At 45.3% G+C, this 24,784-nt stretch overlaps 1 protein-coding gene across 2 annotated transcripts; it reads left to right on the forward strand.

Moving 5' to 3' along the window:
* The first annotated feature begins 1,563 nt into the window (after positions 1-1,563).
* On the forward strand, positions 1,564-24,091 carry CHGA (chromogranin A). 2 transcript variants are annotated; one of them, XM_083437426.1, is made up of 9 exons: positions 1,842-2,137; positions 3,061-3,107; positions 15,041-15,134; positions 15,362-15,430; positions 16,911-17,009; positions 18,211-18,768; positions 19,549-19,991; positions 21,895-22,005; positions 23,455-24,091. In XM_083437426.1, exons 1-9 carry the CDS (start codon positions 2,092-2,094, stop codon positions 23,536-23,538), a joined length of 1,551 nt encoding a protein of 516 aa, XP_083293552.1. In that variant the 5' UTR covers positions 1,842-2,091; the 3' UTR covers positions 23,539-24,091. The 2 variants fall into 2 exon arrangements, with proteins under 2 accessions (XP_083293553.1, XP_083293552.1); XM_083437427.1 differs by lacking the exon at positions 21,895-22,005 and having other exon boundaries at positions 1,564-2,137.
* The last annotated feature ends 693 nt before the right edge of the window (positions 24,092-24,784 follow it).

Consider the following 24,784-nt stretch of genomic DNA (forward strand, 5'->3'; position numbering starts at 1 on the left):
AGATCCATAATGTGCTACAGTTGTCTGGCAGGTGTCCACTGCAGCATTGCCATTTACCTCTTCCCTTTACATTAGAGGAAGCATGCATGTACCTTGTGTACAGGGCCATGGAACCTAGCACCCTCCAGATGTTGTTGACCCATAACAACCATGACCCCAGATGTTCACCAACGTCTAGAGGGTCACAGATTCCCCACTGCAGGCTTTAGTAGATCCATATTTAACCACAATGGCTTAACTTCCACTGCTAAATGTAGCACAAAATGTTGGAAGCCTGTTGTGTAAAATGGCTCACCCCTTATTTTCACAACAGTCTCCTTGGGTAAGCAATGCTTAGAGACAATGCCTGGTCCAAGGTCACCCAGTGAGTTTCATTGCTGAATGAGGTTTTGGACCTGGGCCTCCCCAGTCCTAGTCCAGCACTCTAACCACTGTGTCATGTTGGCTCTTGACCTAATTATTAAGAGAATCCTCTAGGACCCTGTTTCCCCTCCATCATAAGTAGCCCCACAGGATGGGGGCTTTCTGATGTTCTGATGGTTGACAACAAGAAAGGAAGTTCAGCATCATCACAACACTCCTTATGATGACCAGGTTCCCCCTCCAGCATATTGACTTGGAGTTTATTGTAGTTTTAGCCTAATTGCATGCATTTTATTGTTTGATATTGTTCTAATTTCCTATCACATTGTTTACTACCTTGATTTATTTTTCTTTTATAGGAAAAAAGGAGACAGCTGTTGAAAATAAGTAAAGGAATAAGCAAACATGCATGGCCGAATTAGATCTTGTCCAATTTCAGCTCCATGGAAGTTTTCTAGTGTGTTTGCATACCTTCACCCCTCCTTCCACAGTAAGAAAAGACACTGGTTGACATTTGAGGAGACCTGTTTTTCCTGTAAAGTGGCCCTAAAGGTACAGAAGCTTTCTGCCTCCTTTTTCTTGGGAGAAAAAAAAGAAAGCTTTAGGGGGCAATTTGAAGTGGAGAAATTACAGGGGCAGGAGATGGGAGCACTAAGCCCTCCTTCTACCTGCTACTTCCCCCACCCCATCCCCCGCATCCAAATGAGCTTCTACATCTGTAATGTTCCAGAAGTGAGTTTGAAGATGGAAAGCAGTTATTAGGATTTTTGTGCTTGTGTGCAACATGTAGTTGGGTCCTAAATGTCTGTGAAAACACAATTTAGTGGTTGCAGTTGTGTGTCCCTAATCTAACAGGAGTGCCGTTTCAGATGGGGGGGGGAAGGAAAGATTTTAGGAGGACTCAAGATCCACAGCCAGCTTCAGAGGCGAATCTTAGAGCAGAGTCAACATTAGATTACCGAAAAGTACTCCCTTGAACTTTTAAGGGTTTATCTGCTGTGGTCATCTCTTTTTTCATCTTCTTTTGACACCTCTCAATCACTAGATCTCTAACTGCTCTGAAGAACATGACAGCCCACCATAATTGGCGCCCCTGCACCGCTCGCTCGCTCGCTCCCTCCCTTTCTTTGGAGCCTACGCTGCGCCATAGGTTACCTGCCAGCAGTGAGCATTTCGACTGGGCGCATTTGTGCCTTCTCTAAAACAGCTTGCAGAGTGTGAAAAAGGAGGAGCTGGCATACGCCTCTCTTACTGGAGCCGAGCGCTGTCCGACAGGAGCAGCAGCAGGGCTTTTACTAGGCTAGCCAGGTTCCCGCTCTAAGCGGGCAAGCTCAGAAAGAGTAGCTTAGCCGCGCGTCGGCTCTGCAATCCCTAGCCAAGGAGATCTGGGACGTACCCTTCCTGGGAGGGAGAGATGGCTTCCTCCTGACGCCGTTTCCGGAGGGGAGGGGGAAGAGACAGAAGGGAGGGGATGAGATGGGAGGGGGGCCCTATATAAATGAGGTTGCTGCTGCAGTGCCCCGTCGGGGATCATCAGCATTAGAGAAGGAAGAGGATCTAGGGAAGGGAAGGGGACGGGCTGATTAATCTGCCTCCCGGCTCAGCTCTCGCCCGATGCCAGAGTCCCCCTCCGCCAGCTGCTACCTCTAAAGCCCGGCCGTCAGCAATAAAGGCAGGAGAGATCTCCTCTAGCCATCCTTCGGCGCTGCAGCCCGTTCTGCCAGCGTCATGACCCGCACAGTATTGCTTGCTGTTCTTCTCCTCACAGCGCAAGGTAAGCCTCCGAGACAGCGGCGGGTGGGCTGGCTCCGTCCGTTGCCCGCAGTTCCTCTGCCGTGTGGAACTTGCCCGGGGACCGCTGTCCGCAGCGGCGGTTCATTTCAGCACCAAGGACAGAGGCGAGGTGAGGCGCGGTCTTTGCTGGCCCCGTCCGGCTACCGTGGACGCAAGATGGAGGAGCTGCTCCAGGAGGACGGGGAGTTGCCTTGTTTTTGGAAGAGGGGAGACTTGGCTTGGGGGTACCACGCAGTTCTCTGAGTCAAGAGAATTCAGTGAACTCCTGCGAGAGCCTCGCGAATCTGACTTGATCCACAAGGTCATTTTACGCTAGCAAACTTTTTGAAGCCCAGTCGACCCATTTTGAGTCTGTTTGGTTTCTTCCCCTTCTAAAAATAAAAATTCCGTCCTGCAATTTCTTTGTGTTTTTAACCCAAAAAACCCGTTCCTTCCTCCTCCTTTCTCTCCTGAGCTTCCTACCCATACGCTTCCTCTTATCTGTTTGCACCCATGAACAACCTAAACAAACCACTAACCAGCTTACTCAGACTCGGGATGGTGAAAAGAAAGATTCTGCAATCTACTTCTGAATGATTTGTTGCAGATCTACACCCCCCCCCCAGCACGCAATCATTGCTGCAGTCCACTTAGCCTTCACTTTGGATGTCTATTTGAGCAATTGTGCTCAGGAATCAACCACTTCTCTCTGTTTTTAAGCCCCAAAGTGGAGCAGTCTTGCGATGCTGGATTTCATGCACTGTTTTTGTGACTTGTTATCCTAGCAGAATATATTTGTGCCAATCGCTCTCTCTTCCCCATCTGGCTTGCATTGGCTGAGTTTTGCATGCCATGGGCCAGCTGGCTGGAACTATTCCAGAGAACATGTAATATCTTGCCTTTCTCTCCCTTTCTCTCTTGCAGTACTTTCACTTCCAGTAACAAACCCAGCGACTAAAGATGACACAAAGGTGAGTTGCAAAAACAAAATGGTAAAAATAAATAAATCAGGAATATTGTTTAAGCAGAACTATGGGGCAGTGTCCTGTCTTGTCTGTTTAAAAGATTCCACAATATATAGTAGCTTGAAATGAATAAGACGAAGCAGTCAATTGTCTCTTGTGGAGCCACTTAACATGTTACATTTTTAGGTATATATCCAAGATTCATGTGTGTGTTTTTTTGTACCTAAAAAATATGGAGCAAATATTGACTGCAAATCCCCTCTGGGGGTAAACTCAGGCAAGTTGCTGGGAAATGTAGGAAACAGTCCTTCTAAAAAGTCATTTCCTTGCCCTAGTTTCTGCTCCTTCCCACTTTTTGCATGTGATTAAAAGCAAGACAACAAAGACGTGCGTAATTTCATCACTGTTTAATAGCAGCTGTAGGTGCCCCTCTTGAGTATCTGAAAGGTTAGTGAATTAGCTTTCCAATTATATCCTGCATAAGCCCATTGTGGACTAAACTTAACTCCCTGCTGTTAAAGGGCTTAAGTGTTACTGGGTAACATACTTGAAAGTTGTCATTAAGACTGATGGACTGTCTAAAGTGAGGCAAAACCAAACCAAAACGAACATTACACAAGTGTATTATTATGCCAGGAGCTTAAGAGATCAATATCAAGGCTCAGATAATCAGTGGGTAAGCGTATATGCTGTACGAAGTGGGTTACAATTGAAATATTGTAAATCCACATTTGAAGAAATGGTTGCTACAGGGCTGCCAATGGGTGGCATGGAAATTATTAAGATCCCAGTGAATTCTACCCAGTACTTGTGTGGCAATATGATTATGGGAAAACAGACAGACTGGGAATTCACTAATTCCATCAATCCAGTCTATCACCTATCCATGTAGACACATTGAGCTGTAAAAGTGGTAAGATACAAATTTGATTGGGAGAAAAATGTTACAGGAAATGAAAAAAGTACCATACTGAGGCCACTTTACCTTGTATAATATGTACCTTCCTTTATGGCCTACTGTGGTCTGGTTTATGTATCTACAGGACTGGTGGGACTGGGGAGGCGTCATTTGGACCTTGGGGATAGACTTGATGCCCCTTTCATGCCTTTATTTTCAAAGTCAAATGCATGCATGGTGTGTGTGTGTGTGCAGAGCCAGAGGGCTGAGGGAGTGGGCATGGAAGCACATCCTCAACAGTGCAGGTGGGGAAAGGAATTGGCGGTTCACATCTGGTGGCCTCACACAGTGTGGATGCACAGTGCATTTCCGTATATAGATCTGTGCTGGGACAGAGTATTTGTCTATTTTGCACAGTGGTATTTTACAAACCATTGATTAGTGCTCTGCCTCAGCCCCTGACACACTGTAGTTTGTCATGGGTAAAGGGGCAAATGGTTAAGCCTAAGACTGACTTTGTACATCTTGGGACTAACACAGCAGTCGTTGCTGTATCTGCTGCCTACTATCCCTATATTTATATTTATTTATATACTTCTACGGCCCTTCATCACATGGCCAAAAGGTGGTGCACAGATTATTTTTAAAAATGCAGCGACTCATATTTCGAAAATCAATTATTTCAGAGCAAATTAAGCACAGCATAAACTAATAAATAAGAGGGGGGAAGCAAGGGGTACAATACAAACTGACCTCAACAAATCACACCTCTTTGCCCCCAAAAGCTTGGCAGAAGAGATACATCTTCACCTTCCTTCTAAAAGAGCACAGCTCTAAGGCAAGACACGCCACAGTGGCAAAATCCTAAGTTTTGGAGCTGTCATTGAAAAAGTCTTCCTACAAACCCCTGCACTGTTGAGCCCTCACAGGCAGTGTTAGAAACTGAGATATGAAAGCTAGGAGCTACCGTACGTTATGGGTGCCACAATGGAGTGCTCAGGCGTGCTTTTTTAATAGCAAGAATACAAAGCTGAACTGCAGCTAAAATCTTATGTTCATTTTTCACATAGTCTAGTCCTTCCCCTGCCTACCCCTCTAATATTCTTAAGAGGATCTCTTCTCCAGTCTTCAGAGAGTAGCTGGAAGTGGGGAGGCAGAAAAAGGTCCTCCTTTCCTTCCACTCTGCAGTTTTAACCTGAAATCTTAGGCGCAGTACTGCACCCACAGCTCAGAAACTGCTCACGCTAATGAAATTCCCTGTTGCAAAATGTGACTAGAACAATGGGAGTTTTGAACGCTGCTCACAGGGAAACCCCAGGAGGGTTGGACTAGCTGATCCTAAAGACTAGAGAGGTTGGTATGGGGAAAGGGATTCTCTCAGGTTTTTGGGTTCCTGGCTGTTCAGGGCTTTGTGTGTTTGTGTGCACTTGTATATCACCTGGAAATCTGCAGTAAAAATTCCCTACTACAATGTTTCTTTATGCAACCTTTTTTTTAAAAAAAAAAAATGCTGCCCACTTTAAATTTACCTAAATTGACTTCCCTTGCTAATGGAGTTGAGCTTACATGCCTTACCTCCATCTTTTACTGAAATCTGCTGCAAGAGACCTTTCCATTTTTGCGTGGATGGGGAAAAAAGGCTTTTTGCCAGCTTTGCTAATTATCCATAATCTCTCCAAAAAACACAATTACCTTTCAGCCCATGTGCTTTAAGAAATGCTGCACTGTCCCCTCTCTCTGCCAGCTGGGAGATTTTGTTTGGAACTCTCTTTATGCCCAGCGGCAGTTCTGGAGGCTTCCAAATATCTTGGGGTAGGGGGTCGATGTAATTTCACTTTTGTCTGGGGCCCCCATGCTGGCTCAAATCACTGCAATTTTGCACCATTTTCATTAGAAGAGAGCACATCAGCACTTTTTGAGGCACCGTACTGTACAGAATACTTGGCTGCGGCTGTTTGAGAAAACTCTAATAAGACCACAAATTCCCTCTCCCTACCACCATCCACAAGTGCTTTTATATCTGCAATTATATGAATCTCTGTTGAAAAGCCTTCCTTAAATGTTTGATGGTACCATTTGCACCGCAGCACCCCTGAGCAGTAGTCAGTGGCTTGGAATTAAAATGCTAGAACTGTAGAACTGGGTGCAAAGACTGGAATGGCGAAGAGAATAATCTAAAGGCCAAGAAGATGGTTCTGTTGCTGAATATAAGGAAGTTTGGGCCCTGAGCTGTGTTTGTATGAGAAACTTCCAGGCTTGCAGTCCAGTCAGAATTATGCCCAGTGCTGTCTGTGTTGATATGACCAGGCTTCAGCATATGCATGCTGGATTGAGGACCATATGCAAAGAAATCTCAGCCCCAAGAAGGAAGAGCATCATATAAACATAGGGTATAATCCAGATTAAGTTAGTTGAATTTAGTTCCCATTGATTTGGACTCAGGTTAAGCCACGACCAACTTGTCCCATTGATTTCAGGGGATACTAAGCACTGTACATCTTGCTTTGCACTGATTCAGCCTATAATAAGTAAATCAATGCTCATTTCAAGATTACCAAGATTACCATGTGTCAAACAGGAATAACAGCAATCCACAACTTAAAGATGCTGGGGAACTGCAGCCATTAAGGCTACAATTCCACACATTGTTACATAGAAGTAAGCCCCGTTTAAGGATTTACTTTTGAGTCTCCTCCTCCTCCTCTTCTTCTTCTTCTTCTTTGTCTTCCTTATGAAATTTATATACTGCCCTTCATCCAAAGATCTCAAATCCAAAGATAAAAATACAGGATAAAAGCTCAATTTAAATAGTTAAAACAAAAGCAAAGCAAAGTAATAACCCCCCTCCATCCATAAGCTGTAAGCCTTGCAAAGCTCTCTGCACAATGAGCATGCTATAAAATAAGATAAAAGAATTACTAACTGCACTGTTTCCCATTAAGCCTTTGCAGAACGGTTTGCTTCCCTCTGCAAGCCACCAAGTCAGAACTCAATTCCGCCCCACCCACCCTGACCACAGCACCTCCTGCTGACTTCGGCCATCCAGCATTGCTGACAATGTGAGAAGGTCAATGCTGTGAGCTATGAAGTTAGCCTACTTCCATTACAAAAACTGCCAGCATCACACACATTGATCCCCCCCCCCCAGGTACCCATCATATAATTCACCAATCTGCAGTGCCAGGCATAACACAGAGGAACATGAAGCAGCTGCTTTGGGCAGCACATCTCAGAAGGAAGGGTCGTTAGTCTTACTCTAGCCTTATTCTGTATGTATCCTTCAAATAAAACAGGAAAGGGTGCAACTTAGCTCTTCCTTTTAGCTGTGCCAGTGGCTTAAACTGGTCCTGCCAATGTCCATCATCTCCCCTCAAAAAATCTCTACTGTTGTTGACTATACAGTGGTACCTCGGGTTAAGTACTTAATTCGTTCCGGAGGTCTGTTCTTAACCTGAAACTGTTCTTAAACTGAAGCACCACTTTAGCTAATGGGGCCTCCTGCTGCCGCCGGAGCACAATTTTCTGTTCTCATCCTGAAGCAAAGTTCTTAACCCGAGGTACTATTTCTGGGTTAGCAGAGTCTGTAACCTGAAGCGTATGTAACCTGAAGCATATGTAACCCGAAGTACCACTGTACTTCAAAAGGACCACACCCAGCATCTTTATATGTTATTCTAAACCTCCTATGAGTCTGCTTCTTTCTCCTGTATGTTGGGACAACATACCTGGCTTGGATAAAATTAGGGGAAATCACTCTAATGAAATACTTGCTATAGGGAAATGTCCTGCTTGACAGCCTTCCAATTGTCTCCACTTGTCCTCTGCCCACAAGACAACATGGTATTCTCACTGCCTTCCTGCCTGCTTATATTCCTGAGACTAATCCAGGAATATAACCCAGCTCCGTATTGTACGGCAGCGACTCTCCAAGAGTCTCAGGCAAGGAACTGCCTGAGTTGTTGCTGTTGTTGTTGTTGTTGTTGTTGTTTGCATTTACAGCCCACCTTTCCCCAAGGAGCTCAAGGTTCTTTCTCCTCCTACTCATTTAATCCCCACAACAACCCTGTGAGGTAGGTTAGGCTAAGAGGCAGTGACCGGCCCAAGGTGACCCAATAGGCTTCGTGGCTTAATGGGGATTTGAACCCAGGACCTAGTCTAGCTATGCCACCACTGGTGTACCCAGACCTGCATAGAGAGATGCTGAGGACTGAACCTGGGAACCTAGGAAGCAGATGCTCTACCACTGAGCTATGCCCCTTCCTCTAACCCCAACCACGTGAGTATGAGCTGTGGCCCAGGAGACCCAAATCCCAGGTCTCTTGCACTGGCCCCAGATGCCCTGGATCTTCCCTCTCTTTTTATAAAAGAAAAAGTGCTGCTGTTGCAGCTTGCAGAGTGTGGCTCAGCCTGCTGCCAATGAAATGCTGGTGGGATCCCAGCGATCCATCATCTTGTTTTGCTCAGAAGCCCAACCTTGCATCAGTACACTTCCATTAGCACATACAAATTTGTATCGGAGCCTATGACCTGGTTCTTAAGTGCCTAACACCCTCCAGCTGGCTGCACCAGACCCTTCGGTGCTTGCAGAAAGGCATACAGCAACATCCCACAAAGCAGACAGCTCATGATCAGAGAGGCATCCTTTTATGGCTTTTAGCTATTTCAGGGTTGAGCTCCAGCATCCACAACATGTTTCTAGGCCGAGTCCCATAGGGCCATAAAAAGGATCCTGCAGGATCAAACCATAGGACTATCTAGGCCAGCATCCTCTCCCACAGTGGCCAACCAGATGCCCCCGGGATGCCCACAGTAAGCATATCCTTCCCACCATACATCCAATGGGTGAACTATGAAGCAGGTCTCCCGTAAAATCCATTATTCCCTGACCCTCAAATCTCCTGCATAGCTGAAAGGCAATTCAGTCAGAGTGAAGAAAACACAGCCCTGGGAGGAAAAAATATATTCAGCCTCACTTCAACTGAAACTACCCATTCCTTTATTCAGTGGCCCTTGCAGAGTCACCAACACATTAACTGCCACATTATTGCCCATTAAGACCTTTGGCCTTCCATATGTTGCCTCCATCATCCTTGACTATTGACCAGGCTGGCTGCTGGCTGATAATAGTCAGAAGTCCAACAGCACTTGGAAGAATAGAGGTTCCCCTATCTCAGTCCTATAGGGTTTAAGTACAGGCAGCATTTCTTGTGTTTAAAGGTCCCCTGAGGAGTCCATTCTCCAGATGCTATTTCCTCCCAGCCCACAGTTAGGCTGGGCTTTCTCAGTGGTGGCCCCTCGACTGTGAAATAAAATCCCCAATTAGGCTTAGTAAGCTCAAGAATGGTTTTCCTTTATGCAAAGGCTGAAACCTTTCTGTTTTCCCATTCTTTTAACAGTTAACGCTGCTCATTTTTCTTCTTTTGCTTGCTTATGCTTGCTATGACTAAGTGCTGAGGGGTGTATGCCATTTTAATATTTTTAATTAGTTCTATTATTGTTTTGTTCCTTATGTAAAACCTCAGGCACTTGCAGAAAGGCCAGTGATAAATGTGAATAAATAAAGCACTGCTATGAAAACACATCTTTCAAACACCCACTTCTTCAAACGTGCGCATAATGCTCACATACCTGCCCATGTAGGAACACAAATGCATTATGTTTTGTGTGTCTGTGAACATTTTATAGCACCAACATCAAGGGGGAAATTGCAATAAAACCAACAATAAAATGCCATTGATAAAATAAGTATAAAATATATCACAAATCACACACACACACATTTCCTCCCCCCTCGTCCATGGTTTTATGTGCAGTTGTGCCATGTGTCATCCTAATGTGTCGTTAGCAAATAAAGGCTTGTCACATTCCCAGATAGAGCAGTCATGGACTTCTGGTCTTCTCAGAGTGACAAAAGATATTGCAGATGTAGCTCATCATACCTGTTCCTTTCCTGTTCTTGTTGGACACCTCACCCCTAAGCTGCTGCAATTGATCCAGATATTCCCCACATCTAGCAGGAGTGGGACTAATGTGTCAGAAATCCTCTCTCCACAGTGCATTGGATCCAGACGAAGTCACACTTGAATGCCACTGAAATCAATAATGACTTACTCAAATCACATTGATTTCAGTGGGACTAATTTGGTCTAGATCCAATTGTGGGAGTCCCTCTGCACAGCTGTCTTGCCTTTAGCAACTGATTGCGCAGGGGTAGGGCAAACTCTGGCTCTCCAGATGTTGTTGGACTCCCATCAGCTTTAGCCAGCATGACCAATGGTCAGGGATGCTGGGACTTGTAGTCTAACAACATCTGAAGGACCACATCACTGTGGGAAGGGGTGCCTTGAGAGCTGGAATTGACTCAGGGACCAACAGTTGCTAACCCAAAGTGCATAGCAATTGGTCACATAGTAGAATTCCAAAATGGTGCCCCAAATTAGAATATTTGCAAGCAGGATTGACATTCTTTCTCTGAACTAGAGCAAGTCTTCCACCAGGCAAGTCTCTCTGGGCCCTGAAACTATGTTTTCTCCAACATTTGTTGTGCTCTTTATCCTGGAAGAAGGGGGTTCATTGTTTGCCTGTGAGATGTGATGCCTATGAAAGCTTATGCATCAATAAATTAGTTAGTCTTTAAAAACTCTGAAGAATGTAAAATCAAAGCATTGGTCTTTAGGAAGAACTAGTAGAATAATATGATATGCGGTGCCGTGTGAAATGTGCAAAACATGAATGAAGAACATATTTGTTATGTGTCCCCCTTTATTGCTACTGGGAAAGCTCAGTGGGTAGAACATGAAGCTCTTAATCTTAGGGTTGTGGATTCAGGACCATGTTGGGCAAAAGATTATTGTGTTTAAGGGGGTTGGACTAGATGATCCTAGTGGTCCCTTCCAAATCTACAATTCTATGTTTCTATGATCATGCTCTGGGTTACCTTTATCAGGGAGATAAGATCAGCCCATGGGTTGGAGCATGGCCTGTTGTGCAGTAAGACTACAGAATTAGTACCCAACAGATCAGTGAAACTTCCCATTTGGCTTCAGGAAGAAGTATAAAGCACACACCTTTTCTTTTTCTTTGCTAATGGCTGCTGAACAATGGTGCTGTCATTAATCTATCTGCTGCTGCTTGAAATTGCTTAAGTGGTGGTGGTTTTTTTAATGAACTGTGGTTTTATTTTTATTTTTTACAAATCTATTTTAACAGCTGTAAAAGCAACCTTGAGCAAATGATGTAATGAAGTGCACATTATTTATCAATGAATAAAACATCCACACTGCAAGGAGGCTGGTGGCAGTGCTGCAACTGGGAGGAGGAGGCAGTTGTAAGGTTTGGAAGAGGATGAGGACCAAAGTGGTCTCTTTCTCCTTATCCCATGCTCCTGGGCTGATGTGTTTTTCTCCCTGGTTTGGGAGCAGCTCAGGGGTCAGAGATGGCTATGGATCCTTTGGATCCATGTCTTCCCCTGGCCCTTCCCACCACGGGATGCATCCTTTTGAGTAACTTCACAAGGAGCCATAGGATTGCAGGGTGTCACAGCACTAGCAGGCCCAAGTGCCCAGAGTGCGGAATTAACTCTTCATTGTCAAAAGTACACTTACAAGTTAGGGAAAGGCAGGTCCATCAGTCCTCCGTCTCTCAGCTACTCCTAGATATGCACCCGATGAGGCAGTTGCCCCAACAGAGAGGCCCCTGGCCTTGGCTTAAGTATCTCCCTGATCTGAGCTCCACACAAGGAAGTGAAGACTGCCTGCAGGGAACCTTCTGCTCCTCCCTCTTCAGTCCTCTTCTGGTTCTGGGAGACAGTGGAGCAAGAGAGGTGGAAGCTGAAGGAGGAAGTATGGAAGCCCTGGGCTCTACCCTACCTGACCTCTCCCTCCCTCCACTTTCTAATCCTGCAGCTTCTCCTGCCTCTGACTCTCAACTCCTGGCTGCTACAGGCTCCCCCAGATCACTGATCCCTTCTTCAAGTTGGTCTCCAAGCCCCCTTCTCCCAGGGCCCACTCCTCAGAATCCAGCCACTACCCCTCAGTGTCCTGCCAGTCCCTGACATCAGGTCAGCAGCTGTTCTGCAGAAGGATACACAAAACAATATAAAGAACTAAAACAGCACCCAATGCAATAAAGGCAAATGCCAGTAAGATCCAATAAAACAGGGATAGAGAACTTGTGGAGAACAGATGTTTTTGGGCTCCAACTCTCATTGACCATCTCATAGACCATCAATGTTGAAGTCAAACAACAATTTCTTTTATTTATGGGTTGTTTTAAAAGAGGTGCAGGTTGTTGCGAAAGATGGGTATTGTGTGTGTGTGTGTGTGTGTGTGTGTGTGCATGGTTTAATTTTTTTTTTTAAGTGAGCACTAGGTTCAAAAGCTGGAAGACCGTGAGAGCAAAAGGGTTCCTTCCCATGTGGTTATATTTCCAAATTCCTTTTAATCTGAAATGTCAATATGGGGAAAGCAAATTTCTACGGGGATGATAAGGGTTAGTCACTTACAAACCACAAACATTTGGACAAGGCTTGATGAAGGGAAGTTATTGGCATCTGGGACTCAATTGCCCGCACATTTAAATTTAAAGGGCAGCTGTGATGGTCTAGTTTTGTGTTGCAGCAGCTTGTGGGAGGTTTAAATTTGGAACACCCTGCTGTTGATGAGTTTTTAAAAGTGTTCTGCTTCTAGAAAAGAAGGTTGCTTTGCAATAACTTTAAAGTAACACCAATATCACAAACACACCTTGCCATTTATATGAGAGTCAATGTGGATTATTGCTTACCGTATATGATAAGGAATGCAATCCTATGCCAATATACTTAGGAGTATGTGCCATTGAGCTCAATGGGGCCTATTTTCAAGTAAATCTGTATAGGCTGGCAGCCTAAATTGAGAAATGCTCCTCTGCATAGACTTAAAAAACAGGGCATAAATATTGCAATGCTATTAATCCCTCCTGTTCATGATGGATAAATTGTTTTCAACAGTTGAAACATGGTTTTCAACTTTGGTTTGGAAAGCGTGGTGCTCAGCAAGAACAGGATAAAGTGTTCAGGGCTTTTAGCCAATCTTCCCCAACCTGGTGCCCGTGGGCAGTTTTGGACTCCCATCAGTGTGACTTTTTTGCATTGAAAGGCAGAGTACAATGTTGACATTTATTGCATCATCATCATCATCATCATTATTATTATTATTATGGCTCGGTTATCTTGCTAAGTGATGCTAGCAGCAGCTAAGTGATGCTAGCAGCAGCTTAGGCTGCTACTAGGGGATTGGATCCAAAGCAGTGGTATGTAAGCATTCTGTCAGCTCAAGGATTTCCCCTTCATTAGGTTATTCCTGCCTTTCTCACCCTGCATGTGCCCATGGCGAATGAAGAAGGAAATGGAAATTGCAATCTTGGCAGGCCCGGATTAAGCAAATGGATTCCCTGAGGCTATGCAAACTTGGGGGGCCTAAACTCAATAGCATCTGATCACGAGAAACAAAACTTAGTCCTCTTCTTTACTATTTCTAAGCAACTGGGTCTAGACCAGTGTTTCCCAACCTTGGGCCTCCAGCTGTTTTCTACAATTCCCATCATCCCTGACCACTGGTCTTGCTAGGTGAGGATTATGGGAGTTGTAGTCCAAAAACAGCTGCAGGCCCAAGGTTGGGAAATGCTGGTCTAGATCACAGGTAGGCAACCCAAGGCCCATGGGCCACAAGCAGCCCACAGGGGTCATTTAACCGGCCCACAAGCTGCCCCCAAACTGAGCCACCCACTCGGTGAGTTCCAGCTCGCTACGCTAAACCGGTGCAGCACAGCATGCGGACTCGCTTCCACAGCGCCATAAATTGCGCCTGCGTAGACACAGATGCCAGAAATCACGAGTGCATGTGCTCAGGCACACGCACGATCCAGTCCACAGAGGGTAAACGTTGCCGACCCGTGGTCTAGATAGTAACATCTGCCAATTTTTATTTTTTGGCAAGAGGTTAAGGGCCTGCTCATTTATCAGGCCCTGGGCTGTAGCCTGCTCAGCCTGTACCTAAGTCTGGGACTAGATCTTGGTGCACAGCCATCCACAACATCATTGTGCAGGCATGGGTGCACCCACCTACGCCATTGCTGAGACCAGCTCCATCTGGTTTCAAATGGACACACGGGGGGAGGGTGTGTCATGCAGAGCCAATAGGCACCAAGCATTGATTTTCAGAGTGAAGCTAGTTTGCGGGGGAAATGCTTTTCAGGGACACAAAATGTGCTTTAGGTCCAGATTGTGTGTGGACTAGGTATAAGAAACAAGATCTCAGAGAAGAGTGGCAACTTAAGTTGACAGAATACGCGCAGCTTGCAGACTTAACATATAGAATAAGAGAACAAGAAGAACATACGTTTAGAGAAGATTGGAAAACGTTTATTGAATATATGGGAAGTAACTGTGTACAGTTGAATACGCTGGCAGCATTAAGATAAATTCAACAGCCTAAATAAGTTACGATGGGTGTAATAATGGAATAGTGGATGCTATCGTTTGTGTAAAATATGCAGGGATTTGTGATATGTAGAATGAAAGAGAAGAAGCGAAGTCATTGATATCTTAAGGATGTCAAAAGGAGTATTTTAAATTGTAAAACAGAAAATTTAATAAAAATTATATAAAAAAAGAAAAGAAACAAGATCTCAGCATGTGTTGACTGTAGAATATAATGTCATGTGTATGCAGCCGGACTAAATGTGGAACCATACAAGTTTCCCTGTTCCATATACCTGCAGCCCTCCAGATGTTGTTGAACTACAGTTCCCATCATCCCTGACCATTGGCCATGCTGCATGGGGCTGATGGGAGTTGGAGTCCAACAAGATCCAGAGGGACATCACAAGGTGTATAGTTGGAGTGTTGTATTAGTGCTGGGGAGACCTGGGTTCATATCCCCACTCAGCCATGAACCTCTCTGTGAGGATGAAATGGGGGGAGGGAAGGAGAACCACGTCCAGAGCGTCCTGAGTTCATTGGCAGAAGGATGGGATGTAAACCAATATATTTGTGTTTCTCCAGGTGATGAACTGCATCGTTGAGGTCATTTCTGACATAGTGTCAAAGCCAAATCCACTCCCAATCGGCCAGGAATGCCTAGAAACTCTTCAAGGAGGTACAGCATCATTTTCTCCCTTACTAGTGAAAAGTCCAATGTGTTAATATTATAAAACTAAATTGTGTCTTCTTTTTTTAATGGGCTGCCATAATGGATTATTTTTTTAAAACAAACCCAAAAAGATAACCTCAACCAGCCCGTGTGCTAATGGAGTTATGAGGAGTATGCCAGCTCACCTTGGCTTTTGCAGGCTTCCCTGACAAGCTTCTTCTTCTTTTTTGCAGATGAAAGAATCCTTTCCATTCTTCGCCATCAAAACTTACTAAAGGAGCTTCAGGAGATTGCAGTCCAAGGTACAGTTTAGCTGGAATCACGGGGAGTGCCCAGTCTTTCCCTTAAGAGGCATGCACAGCTTCTTGTAAAAAGCGAGAAAGAGTAAATTATGCAGAATAAGGGAGTTGCATTATCTATTCATATCGCAGCATTTCACGTTATTTGACGCAGGGTTTAGATTGCCCTGGAGTTAGGGCTATTGGTCAGTTTTGTGTGAGGAGTTCACACAGCTCTCTCTACAGACAGCCTTTGCAAGAATGGCTATGCTCCCAATGGCATAAAAAAGCTTTCTCAGCTAGCTGTTCTGCAGAAGGCACATTTCAGCCCAGGGCTTCCTGATTTGTAGCCCTTAGCATGTTGCAAAGGCTACCCTAGACAGTCAATGAAAGCCTGTTGCATTTGTGTTGTGCTCAGGTCTACCTTGCAAGCTTTGCATGAGAAACGGGTTAGCAAAAATGGAACCCCACAGCGCCATCTGGTGTCACAGTGTTAGAATGCATAAACAACGCATATAAAGCACTTTTTCTTTGCCAATGTAGCTGAGACCTGGGATGCTAGACTAGATAGGCCATTGGGCTGAGTCAGTAGGCTCTTCTTATGTTATAATATATGCAAAGCGGGTGGTGCTGTGGTCTAAACCACTGAGCCTCTTGGACTTGCCAATCAGAAGGTCGGCGGTTTGAATCCCTGCAATGGAGTGAGCTCCCGTTGCTCTGTCCCAGCTTCTGCCAACCTAGCAGTTCGAAAGCACGCCTGTGCAAGTAGATAAATAGCTACCGCTGTGGCGGGAAGGTAAACAATGTTTCCGTGTGCTTTGGCTTACGCCACGGTGTTCCATTGCACCAGAAGCAGTTTAGTCACACTGGCCACATGACCCAGAAAGCTGTCTGTGGACAAACGCCGGCTCCCTTGGCCTGAAAGTGAGATTAGCGCCGCAACCCCATAGTTGCCTTTGTCTAGACTTAACTGTCCAGGGGTCCTTTACCTTTTTACCTTTACACACACACACACACACACACACACGCTTGCTGCCATGGGTGGGGGCATCGCAGCCCCAATGGAAGTCTGTTCCCCAGCCCACTGCTATTTGAAGCTCCTATTGCTATTTGCCTCCTGTTGCAAATAGCAGCTTCAGAGCCATGCTGTGTGTGTGACTGCAAGGAGGGGAATGGTTAAATATCCTCCCAATCCACCTCACCCACCATGGCTGCTATTTTGAAAGGGGGGGGAAGATGCCCACTGGCTAACCAAAAGATTCCTAAGGCAGGGGGTTGGACTAGATGACCCTCGGAATCCCTTCCAATGCTACAGTTCTATGATTAACATAACATGGGGGGGGGGATGCTTTTAGACAACAGGTTTTCCCCATGTTGTTGCGAGGAGAATGAATGCACTTGAGATAGTTTGTATTTTAAAAGAGGAGAGATGTCAAGTGTTGATTTCTCTCTCTTTCCTGTCCCCATCTCCCCTTCATCAAAACTTCTGTGTTGCAAAAAACAGGAGCAAGTGAAAGGACAGAGCAGCAGAAGAAAAGCAGTGGCTTTGAAGATGAGCTTTCTGAGGTCCTTGAAAGCCAAAGCAACAGGAACATGGAAAGAGGTCAGGGACGCGGGTGGCGCTGTGGTCTAAACCACTCAGTGGCGTAGCGTGGGGGGTGCAGGGGGCCCGGCCACATCTGGGGGGGGGCGCGCTCGCACTCGCAGCTCTCTGCCCCTACCTGGCTCACTCACTCTCTCTCACTGCAGTGCTGGCTGTGCAAATCCGAGCCGAGCCGCCGGGTCGCCGCCCACTGTGGAGGGGAGGGTGCCAGGCGTGCGGTGCGGAGAGAGAGCGAGGGACTATCTGGGGGAGGGACAGTGCAGCGGGGGGGGGGGGGCGTAAATTACTTGCCTTGCCCCGGGTGCTGACAACCCACGCTACGCACTGAAACCACTGGGCCTCTTGGGCTTGCTGATCAGAAGGTTGATGGTTTAAATCCGCGCAATGGAGTGAGCTCCCGTTGCTGTGTCCCAGCTCCTGCCAACCTAGCAGTTCATAAGCACGCCAGTGCAAGTAGGGGTGTGGCCTGGGGAGAACTCAAAGGGCCAGTTAGAGAGACTTGGATGTCCACATTTGGCCCCTGTGTTTGAAGGTTTGCTTTGTTCAAGGTTTGTTTTGTTCAAAGGAAGTTGCATAACAAGGTAGATCAAGAGACTTCCTGGGAGTTGGTGAGGATTATGAAGTCTGAATAGAATGCTAAGGTTAAAAGGTATTGTATAATTGTTATTGTTAATGCAAAAAGTCAAGATGAATGAGTTGTATCAGAGGAAATACGATTTAAAATTATGATCAATGATTTATATGGATAGATAAAGGAAGAATAACTCTACTTGAACAACTTGGATAAAGTTATAGTTAAACAAAAGTCTAGGCAGGAACTGCATGCACAACCAATGGAAATTGAGAAAGGATGGAAAAGCTATAGAAATTAGGGGGGAAAGTATTTTATTGTGAGCAGCAAAGGAGAGAAAAGAAACATATGGAAAAGGGGTGGGAAGTCAACTTTTAAAATTGTTTTAAATTTGAATTGATTTGTTGTTAATTTGTTAATTTTTTTGAAACTCAATTAAAATTAATTGGCAAAAAAACCAACAACACTGTTCCACGTTTTGGGGAAAGACCCTTTGCCTCAGTAAAGTAAGTGCAACTGCTTGACTCACATGAAACATTCAAGGGTTTGGTTATGAATTGGGGCCGGTTTCTACTGTGCATTTTGTAGCACAGCCCAATTCCCGCTTAACTCTACCATTTCGCCTCTCAGATCTGTCAGAGGGGACCCCTGATGAGGAGCCCACGGCCTCCTTTGCCGAGCTGGAGGCAGAGAGAAGTCAGAAGAACAGCGAAAGGGATGTTTCAAAAGAAGATGAGAGGAACAGCGTAGAAGAAAGGGAGACGAGGGCTAGAGATGTTGACTCTGAAGAGCAAAAGGAGAACGCGGCAGGATTTGACGGCAACGAGGTTGGCGAGACGGAAGGACTGCCCTGGGACAACACAGTAGACAATCACATCCACGATGAGGCCCAAGACGACGAGGCCCCTCAGCAGAGACGCCAAGAGGGTGAAGAAGAGGAAGAGAGAAAGGAAGACGATGAGGTGGTGGGGGTGGAGGGGGAGGAAAAGGGGCACATTTCCAAAAACAGCCAGGAGGAAAGTGAAGAGGAAGGAGAGGACAGTGTCAGAGACCAGGCTGAGGAGGAAGAGGAGGAGGAAGAGGAGGAAGAGAAGGATGGGGAAGAAGAGGATGAAGAAGAAGAAAGAGAGGCCTCTGAAGAGGAACGTCCTACCAGCTCAGAGGACAAGGATGATCAAAGGGAAGATGGTATGTTCATCAGCTTAAACCCATGTCCCCTCATTTGACTTACTATCTGATGTTGCAGTCAGCATCACCACTCTGAGCTTCAATACTTGGATGATCTATTTTACTGATGGGCAGTACCCAAGTTAACTTGTTTCATTAGGGCAAGGATTTCTGCTCGTGCCATGGGACCTCCTCCATCTCCCTCTCTCCATGCTCTATCTATCCTGGGGCTTTCCCCAACCCCCCCAAGAGTAGATCTGGGGAGAGTGTGGAGAGAGGAAGCGGGGAAAGTTCTATTGCATGAGCTGAAATCCTTGCAACGACGGAATGAGTTGGTTGGATAATGCCCTATATGTTTGGACGCTTCTAGCAGCGGCAAGGAAGACTGTTCCCCTGTTCTTCAATCCTAAGTGCACTTAACTGGAAGGAAACACCATTAAATCTTTCAAGTAAATCATCCAAACATTCAAGTTATGGAGGGGATTTGAATGGAAGAGCTGGGCTGTTTGTGCTCTCTGCTCTAGGTCTATATCCGCTCTCGACCCATTCCTTTCAGGCGTGTGAAACGGGGCAGAGCTCCATCCTTTTCCTACCCTAAGGTGTGTTGGTTGCTAGACATGGAGATGAAGGAGATGAAGGACAACAGCCAACCTTCAGAAAGGTGTTTAGGGAGGCTCCATGATCAGTATAGTCACCATGGCCAGTAGGCGTCTATTGCTTTATACTCCTATTTATGACCTGCATTTTATTTAGCCAAAGCAAACCATTAAACTATGTTCATTTTGTTCAATTCCCTTTTAGATAACCAAGATGCTAAAGAGTTTGATCGGGATGGACAGCCTTCAGAAGAACAAGAGAAATTCCGTAGTACAAAGGGAGGAAGGCATCACACGTCTCGAGATGATGATGACACCTCCCGCGCCAGGGATGCTGAAAGTGAGGAAGTGGAGGAGGACCCCTCCAAAGGTTTAGAAGATGCCAAGAGATGGAACAAAATGGATGAGCTGGCTAAACAACTGAGCACTACGAAGAGGGCGGAGGAAAGCGAGAGCAACGAAGACCCAGACAGGTCCATGAAACTGGCTCTCAGATCCCGCAAGCAGGACTTCCGTACCTCTGAAGAGGACATGAGGAGAGCGCAGAAGCATCATTCCAAAGAGGAGAGCAGCGAAGGAGCCTTCCCACTTGCTGCTCTGCCTGAGGAAAAGAAGGATGAAGAAGGAAGTGCTAACAGGAGAACAGAGGTAAGATTTCCCTATCTGCAATGACCAGTCTGAGAATGGGGCTGCATACACACCATGTGACTGAAGCACGTGGCTTGCCCCAAAGAATCCTGGGAAGTGTTGTTTAAGGGTGCTGGGAATTATAGCTTTGGGGGGGGGGGAGTAAACTACAGTTCCCAGGATTTTTGTGTATATGCTGCCTGGGTGTGTTGAGTTCTAGAAGAGGATGGAGTGAGTTTTCTGGCTTAGGAAATTGCTTCTCACAATAGCTATTTTGCCACACACTCCAGGGGCAGTGCTGCTTGGGCCTGGGCTTCCTTTGGAGAAGACACTTTCAGGGAGACTCATGGCAGCTCTTACTTTATTTACAAATATTCATATGCATTTCTACCTCGGGCTTTTAGTGCCTATGAGCTACCCTGGAAGGCAGACCTCACCATTTAAAATCGTTATGTCATAAAGTACAGTTAAAGATATATTTATCTTTAAAGATATATGAAACATAAAAAATTGCAACAGCAGAAATACTTCACCTTTGAAGTAGATACTTAGCAGGCACAAGAGCCTGCCAGAGCAAGAACATAAGGGCCAGCTGGATTAGGCCAAAGGCTTATTTAGTTCTCAAAGTGGCCAACCAGTTACCTATGGGAAGCCAACAAAGAGGACCTGAAGCACATGTGATCCCCAGCAACTGGTACTGAGAGGCACATTGCCCCTGACTCTGGAGGTGCCTTCCTCAAACTCCCTATTTCCCAAACTGTCTCCCTTTGGTCAGAGCTGCATCCCTAGTAGAAGTGGGGGGCCTGTTCTCTGTACCTTCAGCAGTACAGAATTGAGGTTTCTGAAAGTGCAACACTGCAACACTGATCTGAAAGTGCAACACTGCAACACTGATCAATTGATTTTAAGCATCTTTACCCTGCTTTTCAGCCAGAGTAGCTTACAAATGCCAACAAATGCCAACAATAAGACAGTCCCTGCACTCAGGTTTACAACCAAAAAGGAAACACAGGTGGACCACAGAGCCTAGGACTTGCCGATCAGAAGGTTGGCGGTTCGAATCCCCATGACGGGGTGAGCTTCCGTTGCTCGGTCCTAGCTCCTGCCAACCTAGCAGTTCAAAAGCACATCAAAGTGCAAGTAGATAAATAGGTATCACTCCGGCGGGAAGGTAAATGGCGTTTCCGTGCGCTGCTCTGGTTCGCCTGAAGCGGCTCAGTCATGCTGGCCACATGACCTGGAAGCTGTACGGCGGCTCCCTCGGCCAATAAAGCGAGATGAGCGCCGCAACCCCAGAGTCGGCCACGACTAGATCTAATGGTCAGGGGTCCCTCTACCTTCACCTTTACCAAAGGAAAGGGAGGATGGGAACACTTGTTAGAGAATTCTTGCAATGACCGGCTTTCAATGACCAAATCTTTGAAAAGAGATTGAGGAGAGAAGGACTCAAAAGTTGCTGGTCTCTTAGCTAAGCCCATGCAAAAGCCCTGTGAGCCCCTTTCTGCCTCTACTGTAGCCTGATTGAGTGGCAGGAAGGAGCCTCAGCTGGTGTATCTCATCCTTGCATGGCAATCTGGATCACTAAAATCCCTTCTGCAAAGAAGGTACCTGAGCTCCCTTTGTATTGCTTTGCGTCTGATAACTGGGATCCCTAATAGCCAGCAGAAAGAGGCCAACTTACTTGGCCACCAAACTGAGAGGCTATTCCCTTTCTTCCATCTACAGCAGATGTGGGGAATCTTTGGCCCTGCCCAAGAAGTTGCCAAATGGCAACACCCATCACTCCATGCTTGCTGTGGCTGATGTGAGTTGTTGTTCAGCAACATCTAGAAGGTTCAAGGTTCCCCGTGACTGATCCGCAGCTCCACACTGCCTTGTTGTTCGGGATGCATGCACACACAGACACAAATCACTGTGTTTTCAGGGAATTGCCAAGACACTGATGAGACACCAGGGAGGCCACCAGAAAACCATGACGACGGTTGCTCAGGTGCCAGTAGCAGAGCAAAAGCCCTCATCGCCAGCTCAGCAAAAAGTAAGGGAGAGAGAGGGGGGAAAGAACAGTACACCTGCCCATGTTCATTAGGAGGAGAAAGAAATGTGATACCAGTGAGATTGTTCAAACACATAAGAGAAGCATGTGTACACACACGCACAGATACATTAACACCAGTTACCTGGCTTGCAACTCACAGCAAAACATTTTGCAACCCTTGATCGTTTTCAGCAATCTCTCCTGTTTTACAATCCTCTGAGACCACACGGCACACATCCCTTTGTCAGGGTAAACGTCTCAGCCCCCTTAGGGGTGCAAGTGGTGTCGTGAGAAACTGCGAGCGACCTCGGTGTCAAAATACTCATTGTGCTTAATGCACAGCATGCGACGGCGGCTGTTTTCTCTCTAAGCGTTTGGATTTTCACCAGGACCACGGGACATTTGGGAGGGAGACTTAGCAGAGATGGAAAAATTTGGCGCAGTTCACGTTACACAGCTAACTTTTTGAAATTCACACTTCTTTGAATGTTCTTGCAAAAGAACAGAAAATGACCATTTTGTTCCACAAACAAAGTGTCTCCTGTGATGCTGCAAAGTCTTCCTTTTGGTTACATTAACTGGCTGCTCTCCAGGAGATTCTAAGCACTTTCGTTAAATGGGTAGGGTTGAGTTCCTCAGCAGCTAACATATATTTCTAGCCAACTCACTGATATTATCCAGAGACATAAAACAGCCTTTAGGGCTGTTATTTAAATAATACCATTGCTGTTGTTCAGGGATGGGGAACGTGTGATCCTCCAATACTGTTGGATAACAGTTCCTATCATCCTTGACTATTGGCCATGCTGATTGGGAATATTGGGAGGTGGAGTCCAATAACACCTGGAGGGTTGCAAGTTCCCCATTCTTGTTATATCAAGTGCAGGCACAGTAGCTCATAGGATCAGGCAGGATAAAGATCTGACATAGGCTAGAATAACATGCACTATTGGTTCTGCTGATGGCTGACTCCAGATTTAATTTAATGCTGAATATATCAAAGAGCAGGCCTTTCAGTTCACCCCCCATTTATTTATTTCCTGGCGTGCTCTGGTCCATGGGGTAACGAAGAGTCGGACACAACTGAACGACTAAACAACAACAAATTAATTTGTTATAATAAATTATATTAAATCAAATATTTTTAATAATTAAGTTAAAATGTTTAATTAAATTAAAATTAAAATAGTTACAAAGTGGTTTATAAAAAGGATACAGACTTAGTAAAAACAAGCAAACTACTTGTGCAATAAGTGCATGTAAAACCCAAGAATCCAGCAAAAAAGGGCAGTCCATTGCAAAATACATTCTTATATATTTTTTTCAAAGTCTTTAGAGCCACTCTAAAAGCAGATAGTTCTGTCTGCAGAGTTTCACAGCTGTGGAGCAATTTCTTCCAGCCCTGAAATAACCCTTCATGTGCTGTGTTTCCCCCCTTTTCTTTTATAGGACCAAGAACTGGAGAGTTTGGCAGCAATAGAAGCGGAGCTGGAGAAAGTGGCCCACAAGCTGCATGCCCTGCGAAGGGGTTGACACTTTTATAACACATGCCGTGAGCAAGAAGCCAGAAATTTTAACTCACCCTTTAAACACTGCAATTTAATGTCTCTGTGTGTGGTTTTTGTTTTTTAAAAAGATGAAAGTAATAATAATGGAGAAAGTGCATTTTGCATAGGAAGCCAATTATCACTAGAAAAAACAACATCGATTTCTCTCTCTATGGTAGCAATGCTTTCCATTCACATTTGCTTGTTGTTTGATTTCATGCTTGCTTTACTGGCTTGTAACTTTTGGATTACAGGATCACAAGCAGTATGGCTTACTCATGTATTTTCTGTTGATTAAAAGGGATGGTTTTGTCATTTCCCACCTTACTTTTTTCCTTTTCCTTTTTATCCATTTCTTTTTTTAAAAGAAAAAGCCATGACAGCTTTCTAGAATGTTTAACTCGTACCGTTAGGTTTTACTGGATAAAAGAACTTGCAATAACTTGTTAATCTTTTGATTCAAAGATGAGAATTCTGACTGTAATATATTCTATATAAAAATTAAGGACAAAAATAAACACACAACGTTGGGCTCCTTCCTTCGTCTCTCACAGCTGCATTCGAAGAACCCCCAGAGCAGTGCTTCTCAAGTATGTAGATCTCTGGGGCGGGGGCAACTTGAGTGAAATACATTGTACTTGTATTTCTTTTACAATATAACTACAGTGGTACCTCGGGTTACATACGCTTCAGGTTACAGGCTCCGCTAACCCAGAAATAGTGCTTCAGGTTAAGAACTTTGCTTCAGGATAAGAACAGAAATTGGGCTCCGGCGGCACAGCGGCAGCGGGAGGCCCCATTAGCTAAAGTGGTGCTTCAGGTTAAGAACAGTTTCAGGTTAAGAACAGACCTCCGGAATGAATTAAGTACTTAACCCGAGGTACCACTGTAAAAGAAATACAATATAAAAATACAAAAGTATGCTGCGTTCAGAAGGCAAGATCCTGCGCAGCTTATTACATGATCTGCACATCATCGTGGGGGCAGAGTTTTTTAGCATTATCTCATGAACAGTGGGGCATACAAGACACGGGCACAGTACACGGTGTGGTTAAGTGTGCTGTTCATTTCCATTAAATCTGATGTCAAATGTACTCCGTGCTATTGCTATTCATCCTCAGTTCAAGGCGGGTTTCTTTTAGCACGCAAATGCACACACACACACCAAGTGCAGTTGGAGAAATGGGGAGAAAACTAGACTTGCCATTCCGCTTCTGATTTTATCCCAGAAT

The sequence above is a fragment of the Podarcis tiliguerta genome (assembly GCF_965153285.1).
Source record: "Podarcis tiliguerta genome assembly, chromosome: 1".
Lineage (NCBI taxonomy): Eukaryota > Metazoa > Chordata > Lepidosauria > Squamata > Lacertidae > Podarcis > Podarcis tiliguerta.

Bases quoted from the DNA above. Each gene is read 5' to 3' on its own strand.
- CHGA (XM_083437426.1), top strand. From the start codon at position 2,092: ATGACCCGCACAGTATTGCTTGCTGTTCTTCTCCTCACAGCGCAAG. The intron at 3,108-15,040 runs GTGAGTTGCAAA...GTGTTTCTCCAG, and splicing joins CGACTAAAGATGACACAAAG to GTGATGAACTGCATCGTTGA. The intron at 15,431-16,910 runs GTACAGTTTAGC...TGCAAAAAACAG, and splicing joins TCAGGAGATTGCAGTCCAAG to GAGCAAGTGAAAGGACAGAG.